Source organism: Paramormyrops kingsleyae, chromosome 15, assembly GCF_048594095.1.
Source record: "Paramormyrops kingsleyae isolate MSU_618 chromosome 15, PKINGS_0.4, whole genome shotgun sequence".
NCBI lineage: Eukaryota > Metazoa > Chordata > Actinopteri > Osteoglossiformes > Mormyridae > Paramormyrops > Paramormyrops kingsleyae.
The window spans coordinates 8014800-8037698 of NC_132811.1; the positions used below are offsets into that span (position 1 = coordinate 8014800).

The 22899-nt window shown below is 37.6% G+C and overlaps 1 protein-coding gene across 2 annotated transcripts in view; it reads right to left on the reverse strand.

Annotated features, from left to right (window-relative positions):
• Window positions 1-22899, reverse strand: part of LOC111860531 (inactive N-acetylated-alpha-linked acidic dipeptidase-like protein 2) — a 208336-nt gene that overhangs the window by 14940 nt on the left and 170497 nt on the right. For both annotated transcript variants that reach the window (XM_023844313.2, XM_023844312.2), the window contains 2 exons: window positions 22149-22241; window positions 563-656 (listed from right to left, as the gene is read on the reverse strand). In XM_023844313.2, the coding sequence (XP_023700081.1) occupies window positions 563-656; window positions 22149-22241 (187 nt within the window). The remainder of the gene's footprint in view (window positions 1-562; window positions 657-22148; window positions 22242-22899) is intronic.

The following is a 22899-nucleotide window of genomic DNA, read 5'->3' on the forward strand; positions in this document are numbered from 1 at the left end:
CCATAGTTGAGAAACATACTGGATGGGCCTGTTATTTCCAATCAATGCAAATGCAACTCGTGATTCCTGAAGTTGTATTAAGCATAATAACCTTACTGCATCCATTTGTTTCTTGAAATTGAGGGCATAGTGTATTTTACATTTCTCATTTCTTGGTAGCTTAATCAAGGGGCAAAATAAGGATAAGTGGTTACAGAAGATGGATGGATGGATGGATGGATGGATGAATGGAAGGAATTATTTGGGGAAAGAAGAAAATACTTATAATTTAATGCTATTAAAATCTATTAAAAAAAATGGGATATACTGACTTTCAAAGCCAACCCTTAGTCTAGCAGTATTTTTCTTGTAAAAATCTTCTGCTCATCAAACAATAAATACACAGTACTTATCCTTTGTTGCGAATGATGATAAATAATTCAACACATAATTTACTTCACCATTAAATGCATATATTAGTTATACCTTCACCTTGCTTGCTACTTATAATGATTTTCACACCATATTTTTAAATCTGGAAGATGAGCAGGGGTTGAAGAAAGAAAGAAAAAAACCCTCTTACCATTAAGCTTGTTTTGAACATCCAAGGCAACATCCAAGGGATAAAATGGAAGCACGGGATCAGACACTAAGTGCAGAATGGTTTCTCCAGTAGCCTGTATGGATCAAAAAAAGATCAGTCAGTTTCAACACATTAACCTACACGACCTTAACTCAGGCACCTGAAATTTTTATGGAATAGTATATATTTCAGCTAAATAATGACTGAAAAATCCCAATCTAATCATGTCCGGAGTCATCAACAGTTGAATTTTTGCTGTACTTTGTCTGAACCCATCGGAACTACCTCTCCTCTGATCCTTACATGAGTTTAAGGGTTTATCCTTGTACAGGGAATTCCTGCCTGAGAATCATTTCATAGCAGCTGTACATACTTCACATGCAGTAGATGAGAGGAGATGGCATTTTAAAGTACAAGGTGTTATTGACTTTGTTTTAGATTCCACTGACATCTTCATAGATATTGGGACTGTAAATTGATGACACCATGGCAGTGGGCCAGTGTTCCACATGATAAAGGTCAGAGTGCATATTCTGCCCACTGTTTCATCACTGTTTGGATCAAGATGAGGTCCACTGAAGTCAGAAGTCCACTGAAAAATCAGAAGGCTATCAATTGAAGTACCAAGTAAACTGTCCTATGTTTTTCAGAGGTTTCATGAATCACATTTTCACACGATATTATTTTTATACACTTGCATAGAACTATAGTGCTCCCTCTATATATGTGGTTTCAGTAAGTTTCAGTAACTGCGATTATCCAGTTTACCACAGTGATCAAAAAATTGTAATGTGTAACAATATGTTTTTTCATTGTTCCTTCATCCTTTGAGGGATATAAAAGGCATAATTTTCATTGTTCCATCATCACTTGATACATGATACACTGTAATGGACAAAAGTATTAGGACACACATCTTAATTGTTCAGGTGTTTCATTCGGACCCATTGCCACAGGTGTATAAAATCAAGCACCTAACTTTGCAGGAGAATGTTACCTGTCTGGCTGCATTGTACCAACTGTAAAGATTGGTGATGGAGAGATAATGGTGTAGGGTTATTTTTCAGGGGTTGGGCCAGGATCCTTCCAGTAAAATACCAGTTCCAGTGAAGGGAACTCAATGCTTCTGCATACCAAGATATTTTCGACGACTATTTGTGGGAACAGTTTGGGGAATAGATCACTTTGCTGTTCCAGCATGACTGTGCCCTAGTGCTTGACTGGCACTGACCTCAACTCAATCGAACACCTTTGGGATGAACTAGTATGGAGACTGCGAGCCAGACCTTCCTGGCCTCACAAATGCTCTTCTGGGTGACTGGGCAAAAACTCCCACAGACACACTCCACAATCTTGTGGAAAGCCTCCCCAGAAGAGTGGCAGCTGTTATAGCTGCAAAGGGGGACCAACTCCACATTGTTGCCTATGGATTTGGAATGGATGTCATAAAAGTTACTGTAGGTGTAATGGCCAGATGTCCCAATACTTTTGTCCATATAGTGTATTTTGTTCTCTTGAGAATTTGGTTAAAATGTCAGAATCCATTTCAGAGTACAGTACAGTACTGCAAAATAATGTACAATATACTTTATTATTAGTGAATTTTATGTTGATGATGTCTTAATGTGCGTAATTTTTCATCATAATTGCCATATGCAAGGACACAAAAATCACGTTATATTTTAGTTCCACAGATGGTTCGCTATTATCTGTGATTTCGGCTATGCGTGGTAGGTCTTGGAACATATCACCTGCGGATATGGGGAACTACTGTATGTACTGTAGCTATCTACCGAAGTCTATTTAAATAGAAATTAAAATGACTAAGTATTACATTTTGCAAATCTGGTGTTTCCTATTACATTGTTTCTCTACCCATTACTCTCTACTTCTCTCTTTAGCACAAACACCCACATAGCAGATCATCATCTGTGAAGGTCACCCCCGCACAAGTAGCTTATGCTGTACTACAAAAGTCGGCAACAAAAACAAAAACTTACACCATTGTCTCACACAGCATAGGCATCTAACTTCGCCCCCATAGGATTTGTAATGATATAATACTGCAGTATTCTTAAGTCAAGTTCAGCAATTGTGAAATCAGTCACAGTGGGAAAAGATTAGATCATTGATTTGGGCAGAGTGAGTAAGTGTGCTGCAGAAATATACATCACGCCTGTATAATTCACCAAGACAGAAAAGGCCACAGAACCCTTATTTATAAGCCTATTTTAGGGTTTACTCTTCACTGGAAAGATGGCAAGAATGTGCTGTGAAGCAGATATAAACATAAAATACAAGCTCAAGTCATTATTCTACTTATTTTTATTTATAAGAAGAATAGACATACTTGAAAAGGAATCTGAATTTGTTTAAACTGTATTAGTAAAGATAAATAAGGAAATAAAAACTGGAATATTACATTATATTTTAATTGTTTTCATGCTAATGGAAACAATTAATAATGTGAAAACAAGTTTATCTAAAGCAAAATTAACATTCAGAGTGTATCTAAAAATGTTTATATTATCAATAAATCATATGTACATAAATAATTAATGGTGCAGATATCTTAAAATGTTTTCAAGGCTACTTGAAGTGTCATTAAATAAAATGTCTTTAAGTTCCTCTGAGATATAAAAAAGTAACTGGTAACATCCATTAGTGCATCCAGCTCCTAACCACTTATCTGGGAAAGGGTTGCATAGGGCCAGAGTCCGATGGCCAGCAGGACAGGGCACAAGTATGTACTGGATGGAATGCCAACCTATTGCAGGGCACAAATACACTAGGGCCAGTTAGTTTAACTGTATGTCATTAAACTGCAAGAGAAAACTGGATTAGCCAGAGGAAAACCATGTAGCAGGGAGAACATGCAGAAACCACAGTCACACATAGCAAGGAGCAGAATCCAAGCCCCCAACCCTGCAGATGTAAGACAACGGTGCTGTCACATATTTTGTCCCCAATATTTTGACAAAGAGCTTACACAAGAATTTTATTTCTCCATTCACAAATATTCACTAATGTTTGTTGTTCAGATATTAACGATATTCAGATTAAAGTGTGGTGACCACCTAATCCATGTCAGAAGGGGCATTGCAAGCTACTTCAGGTTTTACAAACTACTTTAGAACTGAATGGCTCCTGTGCTCGGCTAAATTGTTTGGTTCGCTTGTACTTTTACTGGTTAGCTTCCTTGATTGAAAAACTCATCCAGCTGTTTCACATTAACATTAGTGACACATGCATGGTTATAGGAGACTGACCAATCAGCACACTGCAAAAACTCAGTGCTAAAGTGAAATCCGGGTCCTTTTAATTGAAATAGTTAAAATGGTAGTTTATAAACGCTGTCATAGCTCATAATGTCCCTCCTGACATGGATTAAGTGGTCACCTGAGATTTAAGTGTTGAGATAATCAGTTTTTCTTTTTATTAAAATAAATAACTAAATAAATAAATAAATAAGTGCTGATTTTCTACACTACTAACGAGCTTTTCCCCTTTGCTATGCAGCATTATATTTTATTTATTATTAGTTTGTATTTAAAACCATACTTGCTTTGTCCTCTAGAACTGCTTTAATTTCTCTGCCCACGCTGAATGTCATAGCCTGTATTTGGGTGAGAGGATGACAGCCCCTCTAGACTGCGGGCTTTTAAATCTTGGTCGCCTTCTTTTCCAGGACGCGCTGGAGCATCATGGGAGTGTGCTGAGAATACATTTGTTCGAGGGCTGTGGAAGCGGCAGAGTAGAGGCATCTAGTATTTATTGACAGTAGAGGGCTCTCTTGGAGAAGCCCAACGTGGTGACAGTAGGGACATACTAATTCACAGCTGGCGGTCCCATCCCAGCTAGAGGAAGAAAAATCTTGCTTGACCATGGCACATTTTGTACAAATGAGATATTTCTTTTTTGAATTGTTCCACTTAGATCTTTCATGGGGTTAGAATCAAAAGTATGGTCAGTAACAGAAAAACCATTTGTAGCCATGCTTGTAAGAATTATTTAAAAGGGATTTCGGACATCCTGTCGAATATATCCATAAAAAAAAACTCTTTGAAGCTGTCTTACAAGTAGTCTAGCTGGCATTGGGTAGGTCAGGATCTGCTTGATATTCATTGGCTTCTCTAAAATATATAGTTGACAACTGATCTGCAGATTATTGTAGCACGTCCACTTTCCTGAGAAAAATATCACTAGGGCAGGCAAGAAAGATTGACTCAAGTTCATCCCTTCAAGTGTTATGGGTAACATGAAAGAACAGAATACTCCACAGCTGACTATATTTCTTATTGAGTTAAATCAAAAGATAAGCCTAACCAGTAACTGGAAGTCTAAAGGCAGGGAATTCCATATGTCTCTCAAATACAAAGAACATAATATATATAGGAGTTTTCAAGAGATATGACTGTAAGATTTCCTAATATGAGAAGGAAATTATTCCAATTATTGTAATTGAAGGAAAAAATTGAGTTTTGAAAATATTAGGGCTCATATTATTATTGTTATCATTATTATTATTAACATCCAGCAGTGCCATCTTGTTAGCTCGTCAAAAATGTGTGGACGTTTGAATCAAAAAATGTGAAAATCTGCAAAATTCATTGCCCGCCCTAAGGACAGTTTGGAAGGACTATTTTAATGTCTTCATAACATAATGTGAAACTGATGTAAAAGGTAACCCTGAAATTTCTTAAATACAGCAAATTCTCATTGACCATGCAAAATTGCTTCTGGAAACCCTTTTGATGTACTGTGAAATACCTCACATTGATTTGCTGCTAACCAGCTTCCTTGTCAACTTGTACAGAAACATTGTGTCTCTTCAATCACAAACACTGTCTTCTATGCTTACTGTATGGTATTTTTATGAGACCCTCCTCTTCTAAATTTCATGTTCATTCTCCTTATACATTCTCCTCTCCGTAACTACCATTACTGGTGGAATGAGTTGGTACCTATCATTAGATCTGCATTAAGTCCTGGCAGAAACTCAAGACCCATTTTTTCTCATTATACACTGTTTTTCAAGTAAACTCGCAAATTTTCTAAAGGTCTAAGGTCCTCGCTCAGACTAGGCTATTGCAGGATACTTATCATCCCTGTTTTAGTTTTGGCCTTGTCCCTGTCTTGACCTGTTCAGTCTGTAATCTCCCTGTTTGGCCAACAGGTGTCACTGGCCATCCTGTTTCCCCAATAATTCCCTGGTTTGTTTTGTTCCAAGTGTGTTCCCCTGCTCCCTGGGCCATGGTGTGGATAAATGGGCTAAGTCAGTGGTTCCGACCAAACCAATTCATATGTTGTGGGTTTCAGGTTGGCTAGAAACTATTTGGTTGTGTTTGCACTCATCTGTTCCTCATTGCCTCTAGTCTCTTGTATTGGTGGTTGATTTAGTACTAGCCTGCACCTGTTCCTTGTTTAAGCCCTCGTTTGCTGTGTATTTTAGTTCCTGTCCTTCCCCTGTGCTTCATTCAATCATCATGTTTGCTACAGGTTAGATCTATATGTTGTTTTGTATTTTGCTCGCTGCTTTCCTGTTTGTTCCTGTGCTACTCTATAATTGTTCATGCTTCAAAAATGCCAGAAGATCCATTAAGGTTACTGTTGATGGTTTAGCAGCTTCTCTGATGAACTCCTTTACTGTATATTCATCAATGCTGCATTGATGACCTAATCTAGGTCTTGGAGGTGCAATCTTTCTTCCTTTTGATACAGATCTTCACTATGTTACATGTAATACCTAAGGCTTTTGAAATCCAGGTTTGATATGTGCCATTAAAGAAGATGATCCCATAGATCTTTTGTTAGACCATTGTCTGTGCCTGTGGTTGTCTTTGCACACTGGCATATACTATTTTGATCTCATAGAATCACCTCACTTGATCTCAGTTAAGGCAAAATAGCTTTATGCATGGTTTGAAATACAATAAAATCCTGTTATAACAGACTTCAAGGGACCTGGAAAAACAGTCCATTATATCCAAAGTCTGTTATATCCAGAGTTGCTGTGTGCTCAGCACACAACTACAGGACACCATTTACTCATGCCACACCCCAGCAGACACACTTCTGGTATAGATTATTATATTGTACATGTAGTAATCCAACTTTACCTGACCAGATGCGTGACTATTAATAATCTGGATATCACCGGCACGCCACGAGCCTTGTAGGCGGAGCCTGCATGTCCGTTATAGCCAAACAAAACTACAGCTAAAAGCGGCCCTGGGGACCAAATTGTTTGTCCGTTATAAGCGAAATTCCGGCAATATGCGAGTCCACTATATCCGATGCTTTTTCTGCATGTTCTTAAGGTGCACGGCAGGGACCAGCGGACCTCGTCGATTATAGACGATATTCCGTTATAAACCAGTCCACTAAAATGGGATTTTACTGTATAATTGCCTGAAGGTGATCAATCACCCCACCCCCCATTATAGGCGGGCATCTATTCTCATTTAAGTAAGGTGTTCATCAGTCTAATATAATGAAATATGTAACCTTATGTTTTCTTATACGTACGTTCTTATTTGTACGGTACCATGTGCAAATAAAAATGAATAATTGGTTTTAATGGGGTTTCAGTGGATATTTTATTCAGGCTTCGTCTTTAATTTCACTTCATTGAACTCCTGTTTTAAATCTCTAATATTTAAAAGCATCACATAAAATAAACAACTGTGCAATGTGTATATTTGGTATCTGTTAAAATGACTGATTCTAAAATTATGATTTGATTGCTTTAAATACCCTCATATACCTAAAATGACTTAGTAACAAGTCTCAAAGCAGATACATTCTTAAGTGTGGGTTATTAAACTGAGAAATGGCCAAACCATTATTGTAAAATGTACCCAGAATTATTTTTATTGGACCAGCAACATAGATATGGAAAGAAATAATAAATTCTTAGTAAAAAAAAAAAAAAAGTAGGGAAAGGGGAGATTTAGCTTTTAACATTAATTAGTTCAGATTCTTCATTAATTTGTACTATATTACAACATCCATTTATCAAATATACCTTTTTTTGAGAGCTAAACATGACATACATTTTCACAAGACTGGCATCAGGCAAGCAATGTATAAACCTGTACTAACATTTATGGCAATACTGGGTTACGAGCTCTATTGCACTTTATGCCTGATCTGCACTCTCTGCCACGTGCCCTTATATATTGTATTTATTTATTCATATTTTTCTTACTTGTATTCTTTTATTTGTATAAATGCTACTGTTAACTAGGGTTTGTGAGAAAACGGTATTTCAATTCTCTGTATGTTCTGTACATTGACAATAAAGTTGACTTTGACTTTGACTTTACACTGTAACACGTTGCCTTTGAAAAGTCCCAGATAAGAGGTTCTTTGCATCTTTTTACACAATGTTTCGTAGTGTAATGAGAAATATATATACATATATGGCTTTTGCAGAAAATTATATCCAGCAAGGGCATTGGTAGGTAAATCATGTACCTGCAAAATTGGTTTGGATATTTTAAGATTAGCTTTATGATATTCAATATAAAATAACATTTTTCCATTCAGCAATAAAAATTGTAATAGGACAACTGTAGATAAGAATACTAAAGAAGTACTGAATAGCCACACAAAAAGTCACACAATATCCACAATAAAAACCATTGAATTTGTCTGGATTTACTTCCATTGACTTGTGATGTTTACATTACTCAGAAGAAGTCAGACTTGATGAGCAATGAGCCAATCTGAATGGCAAGATATCTAGTCTAAAACCAACAGAAATTCATATGACCTTATAAGAAAAGCAGAATATGTTTAAAAAAAAATCTGAATTTTATCTGTATTTGTAAACCTATTATATGTAATTGGCAGAAATACCGACAATTACTCATAAAGTTAAATAAGGAAACCAGGATTACAAAAACAGAATGTATGACCTTGTTAATTACTAAACTCACTGTGCAGCAGATCATTGGTGTATTTGTCCTAAATTGACCCAAAGACTTATTCCACACAAGACCACCTTACAACATGGACTATATATAATACTAATGAATATTGAAAAACAATTTCTGTTCAGGTCAGAGAATAAACTGAACAAAAATATCCATCAATTTTCTATGCCCGCTCGTCCTATGCAAGATCACAGGGGTCCAAAGCCTATCCTAAGAGGTACAGATGCAAAGCAGGGAATATCCCTGGATGGGGCATACCCCATCGCATGTAAGCCCACACTATTTCATTTGAAAATAGGAGAACCCTGAGGAAACCCCACGATGACACGGGGAGAACATGTAAACCCCACACACGTAGATCCAAGCCGGAGACTCAAACCCTGGCCCCACAGGTGAGCTAACAGTGCTAACCACTGCACCGTCGTGTTGCCATAAACAAAAATTCAAAATTTGACAAAGTAAAGTAATATTTCTTCAAAAATAGTTTTTAAGATTGTCGAAAAACAACACCCCAGAAAACATTCCATTAATTAATGCCTTAATGACCATTGTTGCACATTTTTATGGATGCAGCATGTCTAAGAAGATTGACTCCTTGTCTTGAAGCCTGCTGCTCCGCTCATTAAAATGCCAGATGGTGGTATATGTCAGAAGTAAAAAAAAACAAACAAAATAAAAAAGACAGATTGCTAGTGACACAAGCATGTTTTTTGAATGCTTACATGACACACTGAGCACTCAGACAAAGAGCTCCTTCTGCCCAGGCGGCAAAACGCAGACATGAAGTATTTCTAATGAGTTGTCAGTGACTCAAACTAAGCAGAAGTTGTCTTGGATTATTGAACAGATAGTAATTATTCATGGGACTGTATTGATGCTGGTTGATTTTTACGGCTGGATTTTCCCCTCAGTGTTTGACACATTCACTAACAGTAGCTTCATTGGACATTGAACTGAACTGCAAACAATGTGCACACATTTCATTATTAGTTTTCAGCAGCTTAAATTCAGAACAGCCTGTCAAAAACCAGCAGGGGAATAAAATTACCTGAAAAAATGTGGGATTGTGGTATAAAAATATGCATAGAAGAATAGCAGAGTGATTCATCAAGGTGACTTGAACGTGCAGTCAATATAATTGCATGGGGTATGTAGGAAGGGCAGATGGCAACCTTAGCACACATACTGTACAGAGTTGGTGACTGGTGTCGGAGCTGAAGTCGCTGTCGAACTTTAATGTATGGGAAATATATGAGTCCCTCTGTCAGGCCCGAGCCACCCGGATCCTTGACACCCTCAGAACTTCAAAGAGCAGATACTTTAGCGCCATATGAAAAGGCTGGATCACAGAAACCACATATTGCTCGCATGGAAAATGAGTCCTTAGGAGGGGACATTCATGTCAGCAAATAATACAAACAGGTGGCAGGTTTTCTTTAGGAATAAAACACACACACACACACACACACACACACACACACACAAGCGGAGCTGTAACAAAGCATCATGTAATAACACCTAATTATATAATAACTGGACAAATTGTATCTAATTTTCGCTTCCATTTCAGTTATTATATAATCCGGCATATTATTACATTTTCATCATAAAATTTTGTAATAACCAATGTAATATGAAATAATTTATTAAAAATGCAGGAAAATGTATTACATACTGCATTCACAATGTCTGTTTCAAAATGCGGCACATTATTACAAAATGCAGGTGCCATTACATAATGAAGTAAATATTTGTTATTATATTTTCCATTTTGGTTGTGCTTTACATAATGCACCATATTTTTACATTTACATAATTAAAAATTGTAACTCCCACATTTTATAATAACCACCACGGAATGTAACAATTTATAACAAAATGAAGGGAAATTTATTACGTGTTACGTTCAAGGTGTCTATTACAAAATGCAGCAGATTATTACAATATGTGTGTGCTATTACATAACGAAGTGAAAATTTTATACATTTTGTCAAGTTTTTATGTAATGAGGTGTTATTGCATAATTCGTTGTTACAAGGGCCGGTTCAAAAATGAAAAGAAAACAGACGTCCATGGTTATAAGTCTTAATAGATTATGAAAATAATCTAGTACGGAAAAAGAGGTGGAATCTTTAGTGCACAATTGAGCATTAAAATTGAGCATAGCACTCAATTTTACACTCATTTTTTAAAGAGTTCTTAATAACCCATATGTTAATTCAACTGCTGGCAGCTGGATTCGTTTACATAATTATCTATAGTAAATCACCCCACTGCGCTGGCCAGTGCATTTCAGTTTAGTTTCAGGGCACAAGTGCTTTTTCTGCCCTTTTTCTTCCTCCTTAAGAAATCAGCTAATGCCCATGACCTTGTGTAGAACATTGTGGAATTCAGGAAAACGATATAAGATGGAAAAAGATTATCTATCTACAGTATCTATCTATCTATCTATCTATCTATCTATCTATCTATCTATCCATCCATCCATCCATCCATCTATTTTGTAAAGGAAGGTACATAAAATATATGTCATTGGAATGCATATTTTAATTAAATTATCATCAGGAAGTATACTGTTGATGGTGCATGACATTTAAATAAATGGGGATATGAATTGTGTAATAATTTCAGAGTAATTTCTTTGTTGCTAATGTATGATGAAGTTATTGAGACCAAGATCCATGCAGAAGAGTGAAAAATCAAGAAAGATCAGGATATTGGACTGACAATCTTTCAGAACTAATATCTAACATCAGAAAAATTAAAACCACCAACAGCTATAGCATCTGATTGTAGTATTTATATTTACTGAGAAGCACTGAAAAGGGTAAGAAATGAAAGTCCAGGTATTGATTTGTATTTGTAGGTTTCTATTGTGGGCCTGGTTCCATTGTTCTTATTCAGTGTGCTATAAGGACACATCAGCAGGGGCAAAATGAGAGTGTTGCTTAATAAACATTATTAACAGCAAGGATCCGTGACTTTGGCCTCATATGGCGTTCCCTAAAACAAAAACAAATACATCTGCACTCCTTTAGTAGCTGCCAATCCTCTATGCATGACTGGGTCACCATTTTTTTTTTGTAATATCAGGCATGTCCCAAAATGTCGGAACAGCCTTGTCTGCAATCATGATGAATGAGCTGATCAAGTTCTGCCAGAGCTCCTTTTTGACTAACTGATCTGCCAAGTCAACTGTATAAATACCATTAATAATCAGACAAGGGTCTCCTAGCCAAATACGGGAAACAAGAATGTTTATAGACTTGGTGAAAACACTAATTTCTGTATGTTGCATGAGTATGAATGACTGTGTTGCATAAGTCACAAAAATAGACTCTTGTTATTATGATTTAGTAACATAGTAAAGCATCTCTCTCTCTCTATCTATCTATCTATCTATCTATCTCTTTGTCTGCTAACTACAAGTTTAATCTTTGAGGTATTTCTACTATTGCACATAAATATATACAGTGATTAATGAATGAAATGGAAAAATACACTGATATTCTGCAACATCATTTCTTAATTTTTCATAGATTTTTTTCCTAAATCTGAGAATTCCAAGTTCTTCAAGGACTGGATCATATTCATTGACAGATAAGCTGTAAGTTTAAGCTCTGCTGCAAGCCTGAGAGATATATAGCTGGACAGGCCCAAATTTTCTGACAAATTAGGCTCCTCCATTACAATGCACTTCAATGGGCCAGTGTCAGCTTTCATACACCGAGACGCCAGTTGTGTTGCCCAGGTGACAGAGGACCAAGTCTGAAGACTGTCATCAGAATTGAGAGTAAACCCTAGAGTGTCAGACAAAATTACTTCTTGACATCTCTTCATGTTATGTATTATAGTGCAATAAACTCCAACATTATGGCTGTGGTGTGAATCGGAAAACAATTCTCAAAGGAGAAAGTTACCCGTTTTGGCTTTTATAGGACAAGCAGCTGTTCAGTGCATTTTACTTATATCTGCAGGACTGAAAGCTATCTGCATGGGTGGCCTTGATTAAGGTTCTGTGCCTCTTCATTTTGTAAACTCCAGACTAAGCACTTTCTCCATTGCATGCTGCCAGAACCGCCATATTTTCAAATTCTGAAGAAATAGTTTGAATTAAATTATTGGTTGAGCACAGAGATGCTGTACATTTTTAACATGTGATTCATGGTTTCAGATAACATTTGAAAATATATAAAATTTGTAGAAATAATATATATGTATGTGTGTGTGTGTGTGTGTGTATGTATACTGTTGGGGGATCTGTTTTGTGAGAAGTCAGGTGACCATATTTGTTAGCATGGGATCAATAAAGCATCTTATCTTCAACATCTGCTTGCCTGCTCCCATAAATGACTGCATACATTTAGGCAAATGACAGCAATCTATGCAAAAGCATTGTCATTTACCTACACGTCATATTTGAAATAATAATAAAAAAGATTTTAAAATGATGTGTGTCACGCCCCGCTCCGTCCGCTCCTAATGTGTGCCACGCCCACCTCATTACCTCGTGTTCATCCCTGCTTGTTCTCACCAGTTGCCTATTTCGTTTGCCTTGTCTTGTGCTTTTAGTCCGTGTCTCAGTCAGTGTACCCCAGATCGGTCATTGACGTTTGTCAGTGTGTTTTCCCCGGTCCTGTTTCCCCAATTAAAACCCCGTTACTTTGACTTCCCGGCTCCGTTTCCCTGCTTCCCTGCTCACCTACGGCACTGAACGTGACAATGTGCTTATAATAATACCGTTACGAAACATAATAAACTTCATAATGAGAGGTAAATGAAAACAGTAACTAAGAAAACAATTAGTGATACTTATAGTAGAACCCCTTTCACTGTATATTTACCTTTCATGTGAGGTTGGTTACATCCCTTTCTGAATCTGCCTAGCAACAGGTTTTATAGAGCCCCTATTATGCTTATTTTCACTGCTCATATTATTTTTATTTTTGGGATCTATTGGAATAGATTTACATACTTCAGTGTTCATACATTGTTTTTCTCATACTGTAGATCTCTATTCACCCTGTGTCTGAGTCCCACTCCCGATGAGCCCTGTTTGTCCTGACTGGTCAACTTGCCCAACTGGTTGGCTTGCCCTACATGTTCTGCAGACAGATCCCTGCAGGTAGGCAGCCAATAAGGATTGTGTTACGAAATGACCTCACCATGTCACGGAAGTAAGGACTGGAATTCCAATGAGGAGTTACAGGCAGATTAGAAAACAGTGGTTTCTGTGGCGACAGTTACTCCCTGTCGTGAATACTTTGGGTCTTAAGACTTTGCTGATGGTTTACATGCACATAAAGCTATATAAAACACTAAAGGAACATTAAAAGTTTAAAGGCTACTTTAAAATTGGTGGATTATTAAAGGTGCACAACTGCATTTTTTTCTATCAAAATAACATGGTCAGAAGGACAATTGCTATTATTCAGTTGTTTTCCAGTTAAAGAAAATAATATTATTTCACTGAAAACTGTTATTCTGATGGGAAATGTATTATATGCAACATATTTTGTGGTTTCATTATCACCACCAACATTCTGATTTTAATTTGATATCTTTATTACTCTGCAAAAAATTAAAGTACAGGATGTCTGTCTGGATCCTCGGTTGTCTCTAATTTTGCTTAACATAGTCAGTTTTATGTACCAGACTTATTAATGCAGCTATTCATGATTAATTATGATACCAAATAGTCTACATATGTAACTGGATGCTGGTTATAATTAATCATTATTGCCATATTGGCCTTCTCCGCCTCTCTCCGCCTACTGTTCCTCAGAACTACATATTCGTGTCATACTGTATGCAGAAAAGCATTAGTTGCTGTCAGTTTCAGTGCATTAATTTGCATGTGACAATGTGAAGGGTCATAAAACAAGTTGGCAGCATGTCTAATCTAGTTACACCACCTTTACTGTGCTCATTATTCCCTCTGCTTGCGTGAGCACTTGTACCATAAGGATACAGCACATATGCAGGTGAAGAACAAGGTTAATACCTTACAAAGTTAATACATTACAAAGCAAATTTTTCAATTGTACTGCATTAGTTTAAAAGGTTAAAGTATACCGTTCGGCCCAACATGAACAACAATGTACTACTACTTTTAGCTCTGGAGATAAAATAAATACAAGTTATATTAAACCACATAATGAATTAAACTAATACTGAATCAATTATAATCCTCAAAATAAATTCTAACACTGCAGAGGCATCATGAAAAAAAGACATCTTGTTTATATGGACTGAAACTTGAAAACCACAATAATTAGTTGAATATAACCTGATAAGAGCCATTATATTCTATCTCTATCTAGGCACACTGGTCCTAAAGACCATTAAAAATCTGTTTGACTAGAATAGGAAGGTGATGATTGAAATGACTCCAGCGTAAACCTTCACACCAGATTAGTCCCCACGTCGGCCTGCATCATTATGTCAGCACTGTCACTCCTGGCCTGCAGGCTTTCTTCCCCATGCCAGCCATTTAGCCTGTCCAAACACGACACAGCAGCTTTGCTTTCAGCTGGCTATTTTTATTTCCTTCCGACACGTTACAAAGGTTGCCTTGAGTCTCCCCTGACAGCCCTTCTCCTCGGTGACATCCATCCTGCTTCACCTCAGCAAGAACTTCCCGAAAATGAGGCTCTTCATCCAATGCAGCTTCATTTAAAAACATCACCCTGCTTGACAACTGGCCCTCTGTCCTCCATTCCTAATGTGGCCTCCTCTGTCTTTCGCGTTTCCTCCTCACTTCGTCACACAAAGGTTAATGCGTTTTTCACACGCAGTGGTTCAGCTGATCAATGTATCTGTCCTGTTCTATCCCAGAGATGTAACTTCTAAAACTTACAGTAATGTGAACAACCAAGTCATGTTTATTTATTTCTTTTTCAAAATGCGTATTCCAAATGATTTTCTAAAGATTTTCTATGAATGTTTTGCAATTCAGATGTAAGATCACAAATAACATAATAAAAGGCTTGTCAGATACAAAGATATAGAGAACTGTTATGACAATATGACCCAAGTGGTTATATCTCTTATGACATATAGGTGTGAAAAATGTCACATGGTATTCAAAATATTCACTGTCACTTGGTTGTCTCGCAACAACAGTGAGATAAAGACATCAAAAAAAAATAAATGACTATTGTGTTAGATACTGTAACACTGTAACTTTTCTACAATCTTCACAACTACCCTGTTGAATAATTATCTTCAGTCAACCTTCCCACTTGTTGTTTGAAAACTGTATATCAGTTTTATCTGGAAGATGTGCTAATTGATATGGTGACTGTTAGGGACAATGGTAAATTACACCAAGCTGTCTGCTAGCTAAACTTTTCAATCAAAATGCAAACAAAGCAGAAGACAAATTAACTGTTGTACTCTGGGTGATCAGAATTTGCTGATCAGTGTTGACACAGCACACAACAACGAAATGTGTCCCCTGCATTTAACTCATATATGACATTGTGACATAGCAGGGGGCAGTTACTTCAGCGCCCGGGGAGCAGTGCCTGGGGGCTGTACCTTGCTCAGGGTACCTCAGTGGTGCCTTGGCAGGAGGGGATTCAAACCTGCAATCTTTCAATTACAAGTCTAAACCATCACTGGCCACAGACACCACAGCCCACCCATACATATTATTAATATGCATGAACACTGGCCATCGATTGGTAGATGAGCTGCAACACGGATGAAGAATGCACAGGGAATGGCGCATGTATGCGCAGTGACGGCTGTTTCGTTCATCCAGCTGTGGGCCGAGCTGCGCTTGAGAAACGAGCACGTAAGAGCGGGACAGAAACAGACACCCCTCAGCTCTCTCTTAAAAAGTGCCTGCTTCCTGAGAGACTTACACAATAGGCATCCCTGGGGGGGGGGGGGGGGTGTCACTGTGCAGTGGGTCCAGATAATGAGAGGGGCTTGCATGAGTTTGCTGGGGACCATTATTTAGCCAGTGTGATGGCTTTCGCAACCAATGAAATTCGTTTGCCACCGCTCGCACTTTGGAGCAGGAGGACAAAATAAAAAGGAAATTGAATAAACTTAAACTGCCCAGTAACTGCAAAAAATAATTGCAAAAAATAATAACCGCTGTGCATTTAAAACATTCTGCTTTTTTCTCGCCATGAATAATGAGCTCGCTGTGGTTTCTCCTGAAATGGCAGCAATAATGAAATAGTCCTGCTGAAATGTGCCCGGTTTCATTTTAGCAAACATGTTCATACTGTGGCCTTGTTAAGCCCGCATAGGTGTCCAGCTGCTCCTACAGAGACCTGTTTAACAAGAAGATGCACAGTTGAGCAACATCTCTAGTAATTACTCCTGAAGCTAGGACTATGCTTATTCTTTTCCAATTAAATATTGAGCATTTCACTGAAAATTTCAGCAATACACAAATCAATTCTAAATAACATACACAAGAAATTATTAGAACAAGTCAAGGCTGTGTCATGTGTTACAACATGACTAAACAGAACTAATTACATAACCTATGCTGTGTATTAAATAAATTATCTCAATTTCAAACCGAAATAAGAAGGCTTAGATAGTCAGAAATAAAAACGACTTTTCAGTCAATCAATAGGGAGAATGTACAGCCCAGTCATAGCTGTTTTTCCTAAAATAAGTACACAATTGGCAACTTCCATATTCCAATTCATATAATTCATATTCAAAGGCAACTATGAATGATTAGAACAGATTTAATTTAGAATCAAGCTGTACTTTTAAAAAATTGAATACATTTCTAACATGGGATTGTACTGATACATTAATAGACTGCGTGGGGAGCAAACTGAAATTATGCTGAATTTTAGGAGATCAAACTAATCTGTTGTTAATGTGGCTCTGCGGGTTGCACTGGTGCCTCACACGTCAAGGGTTCAAATCCCACCTCCAGTTTATATTAATGGGATGTGCATGTTCCCCTTGTGTCATGTTGGTTTCCTCCCACAGTCTCACAAAGGCATGTAATTAGGCTAATTGGCATTGGTAAATGGCCCAGAGTGTGCATGTCCTGTGAAGGACTGGCATCCCGTCTAGGACATAACCCAGTCTAGTGTCCCTGACCAAGACAAGACATAAAACGATGGATGGATGGATGGATGGTGCTATTTTAAGGTTTCATGCTTATAAAACCTGTACGGGTCCATATTCTGCCCACATCTGTCAAAAAAACAGCAGGAGACTCATTCATCACGTTATTTAGTCCACAGCTAAATCGCTGCAACTTGTTTGGTTTACGTTTTCATCCATTATCAGTACCTGCTCGCCCTATTGAGGGTTGCAGGGGGTGGGGGGGGGGATCTCTCTCAGGGCACACTCATACACCATTCACTCACACATGCAAACATGGGCAGAACATGCAAGCGCTACACAGAGATTTGAAGCCTGGTCTGCAGCGGTGTGAAGCAGCTGTGCTAGCCACTGCACCACCACGGTGCCTCGAGTTTACATCTCCACAGAGAAAAATATGAATATAATACATGTTAAATGGAAACTGTATTTCTCAATTCTCAATTCATAAATAACTCAATAAAAGAGTTTGGAAGTAGGTTGAATAAATCTATAAATATAACATACCTGTATACAATGGGGTGCATAATAACGTATGTATTTTAAATAACTGGTTATGCTGTGTAATCAGGGGAGGCAAAGTCTCTTGGCAGAAACATATTCCGTTAGGCGGATCATTCCCTGCACTGGACATCAGCCGATGAAGGAGACACAGGCAGGTAAATGATAAGGTCAGTTTAGAGCTAATTCATCTGACCATTATACATTTGCACTATGGTGGGATAGAAATATACAGTATATACAGAAAGTGCCTGCTAACTGTATCCACCCTGATCTGCTACATCACAGAAGGTTTTGTGGAGAAGCAAAGCTCACAATTTATTACAGTGATACATCCCTGTCCAGAAGTACCTTATTTAAATAAATTATATTTTAAAACTCAGGTTTTATATGGAAATAGGGGGTAACACTTTACTTGAACCTGTCATCTACAGTGCATTATAGATAGACCTTCATAATTCATTTATAATGGTCGGTATAAGAATTAATAAAGCATTACATCTTCTATTGACAGGTTATTAACATTATAGTGTTGATTATAATGATTCATGAACCCCAGTGAAGCTCTTTTCTGCATGTATTGTACTATAGATACAATCATAATGCATTATAATGGTCGGGATAAGAATTAAGGATGCTTTGCACTGCATTACTGCAAGTATTTATAGTGCATTATAGAAGAGAGCTTTATAAAACATTCATAATGTATAATACACATGGCTATATAATGTTTTATGCCTTTTTAAATAAATATTTTTAGCCATGTTTATAATGCTTCATGAATGCTTTATAATGTGTTATGAATGTGGTCACAGATTCTTATAGACATGGCATTTATAGAAAGTGTTACTAATGAATGTACTAAATGATGCGGCAGATCCATTCCAATGTACTGGTTAAATGTATAGTTCCTAAAGGAGTTAAAGCAAAAAAAAAAATGACCGTGTGTTTTGTTTTTTAGGGCATGATCTGGCAGGTCTGGCAGAGTTTGGTATCATTTCTCATTCCTTCTGAATCCTTTTGGACCGAGAAGCTGTCCATCCAGTTTTGAGAAATCCCAGGGGATCTAGGTAGCTCAAAAAGACTCCCCTCTTCAAAGTGACTCAGACAGTATTGTGACTGCTACAGTTGTGTGTGCGTGTCTATGGGTGTGTAAGGTGTGTGTGCATGTATGCTTGTGTTTGTCTTTGACAGAAGGGCACAGAATTATTTGAAAGAGAACTTTCTATTTTTTCCTTGTTTTTAAGTATAGTGATTTTGTTGTGATGTGACACCATTTGAAATTTAATAAAATTCCAAAAATGTAATTGTGACCACTGAGCTAATCCGGAAAACACAAAAACTGCCAAACTTGTGCCGAATCTATGTACTTATAAACATGTGATAATTCTTAATGATGGGGCAGATTGACTGATTCTGTGTACAAGTCCACTTAATATATTCATTAAAACACACTATTTGAAAAGAAATTAATAATTATTATTAAGTACAATGAAGCTCTATTAAGTGCATGTGCATCATATTACTTTTTGATTCATTTATTAATTTAGTCACTCATAAGGTGACTTTAGCAATATTAAAAATACCATTCCACACAGTTATAAAGATTTTTTTAAATTAGTTGTTAATAATTAATATGAAAAAAAATAACCTAGTTTTTTTCTTAATTTTCAGTGTCCTATTTATGATTTTTGTCTTTTAACTCAAATAATTAAGGCCTCTTAAATTCAACCCACAAACACACAAAATGCTTAAATATAATTTTTTATTGAAAATTCTATTTCTTCTACTTGCATGACTATAGCTTCCTTGACAGAAAATCCTTCCTTCTCAGCTATGCAAGCCGCTGTTCTAAAGACAAAGAGCAGGTAGCATGAAAAATAAGCTGTCGGGCCTGAGCCTTTAGACCCAGCAATCAGTGGGGGGGAGAGACGGAAGGAGGGGCCGCCGCCCATTAATTAAGTGGCACGTGAGCGGTACCCCCCCTGGCTCACGTTGGTATGGCCGGATCCCCTGATGGGTGACTTTGGCCTAGAGGGATGGCGCTGTTTGGGAGGGAGGACTGAGGTCGTTGCTGACCAACAGGATTTTCCCTAGAGCCTGACACTAGCAACCAGCTGGCAAATTAAGATTCAGAGAGAATCCGCAGAAGGCTGTCAGTGTCCTCCCAGCTGTGTCGGAGGGAAAATCACTTTCCTCTGTAAGGAGGTGGAGGTAGACGCTCTGGATGGTCTGCTTTAGCATTAAAGTAACGCAACAACAGCGTGAATGATGCCGGGAAGCTCAAGCATGGTCTGGATTTTATCACGGGTAAAATTTCTTCTTTTAAATTAAATATATACTGACTATCTTCAGTCCCTGAGAAAAACATGATGGCTGATTCTGAAATCTTTTTATATTTTGCAGTGCTTCAATTCTTCTCAGATGAAAAGATCGTACAGAGTTGAACTAGGTACACTGTACTCCCCCCTCTGTCTTGGTGCCAATATCACACATCTGGTACTCATCTGCCTAATGAGAACTACAAGGATGACAGGGCTAGCCCTGTTGCCTGCGGGGCAGAGACAGAAGCAGAGCTCTCAGAAGGTTTAAAACACAGTCTGATAAATTAAGTCACCAACTTTCAAGTTCTGCTGCACAACCTATAGCAGCATTCGTGTTAATCTGCTTTTGTTTTGCTCTCATGCTTCCGTCAGTTACACTCTTTCAGCCACTTACTTATAATACAGTGATATCCTGTGCCAATCATACAGATATATTTGTTTGGACATCTCTATGTATATTAAAATCCCTTTATTGTTCACCTTGTATTTCACATTCCGCTAGCAGTTCAGGGAAAAATCTAGACACAGACACCATATATGTCATCTAGGGATCTTTTAGAAGCAGTAAGGAAAGGAACGGGCAGAGAGAACATATCAGAAATGGGTTACGATGAAGTCAGAGTGATCATATTTGGAGAAAACTGACTGGGTCTTTCAGACTGGTGGGATGTGTCTCGGAAGGGGCACGGTCAGGTGACAATGACTGCTACATCGGATTCTACTTATTCCTCGTTTCTTTGACCAATATAAATGCTTTACACTCTAGGTTTTTCATCTCTGTCACCCCAGTAAACTTGCATTGACCCCAACACCTTACTGTTTCCAACTCTTACTCCCCAGCACACATTCCTGGAGTCTTTTTTTCCTCTTTTCTGTTATTTCTCACCCTGTTTCCCAACCATATTGATGCCTTAACTGTCCTGTCCCAGTGCCAATAAAAGAGATAACTGATGTGTCTATTCCACAGCCATGGGAGTTTGTTTGCAATTCTGATAGGAGGCTTTTTTCACAAAGGTGGAAATACCTGTTAAACATACCTGTTAAAATGAGATTCCAGAAATCTTAGGCATCTATCAAGAAAAAACAAGAAAACTTTCTACAAGAGGCTAAGAAAAACCTTTTGGGGAATTGTCTGAAGGGCAGCGGAACGAACACAACTGATTCCAAGAAAAACAGCAGCCTTCCATCAGCTTCACTGCTAGGACCCCTAAAATGCCTCAAAGCTCAAACTTCTTGCTTCCTCCCTAACATACAATTACAAAATGTATGTACTGAATTTACCAGTTGAGTATTTGGCCCATTGGGGGGGGTAGAATGACATTGTGTTGTGATTGACTGCAAATGTCTTAGACCACTGCTACATTAGAAATTAGTAGATATAAACAATGATAAATGTGACTACATACGCAAGAGTGAATTATATATTAAATTAAATTTAAGAATCTTATAGAATTTACTTTAATAATACACTGTAGAATGGAAGTTATAGACTGTGTGACAAACTAATCATAATACTATTAAATGAGTTTACTGATGCAAGACCATAACAGATCATTTCAGTTTTCGGAAATAAACACTGACAAATTAACAAGCATCTGTCGAGGTCTTGACACATTTCTTGCCAGATCCTCTTGTAATTAGTAAAAACAAACAGTTAATGGGTGGATTATAGCTGAACCCATGTAAATATACTGAGTGATCTGGGCTGTGAGAAAGCAATTATTTTACCTTAGCAACCGTCTCATATAAGCCGGAGAAGGGATCCAAGAGTTCTGCTGATGAATCATCAGGAAAAAGGGCCTCGTGGAGGAAGCTTGTTTTCTGTGACAAACAGAAGAAGAACAGAATAAATCCTTGAGACGCAGAGATTGATTTCCTTCCTAGAGCATTATTGGATTGGCTTTAAAGATTCACAAGAGCTTTAGCCTGTTTAAAAGAGACTTGTTGACAATCCTTATGTATTCACTCTTCTTTGTAAATGATGAAGGATGCTTAGAATGAAAGAGGTCCCTTTCATTACAAAAAAAAATAGTTTTCTCTGTTACCTGGATTGTGTAATAATCAATTTATTTTGATGCTTATAGGTCTGAGGTTCCTCTAACCCTGCATAGGATAAGCAGGTAGAAGTTGGAATAATTGATGAATGAGTCTGAACATGTTTGGCATCCCATCTTGGGTGTAGCCCTGCCTTGTATCTTACGCTATTTAGGAAAGGATCTAGGCCCCCCGAAGTTAATTTGCTGGTGAAAAACTTTGTGTTATTAACTGTCGCATTTCAAGCTACCAAGTCCATCGATGTTTGACGTGAACACTGGGTCGGACTACCAGCATTTCCAGGAACTTTCAGCATCGCATAAATACTTCCAGATCACATTCTTAACCTCTGAGATCCCTTCATACATTCCCATCGCTGTAATTTAAAAGTAAGAATGAATTAACAGTGATGGGGAAGAGGGGTTAGGGGAATTTCACAAACCTT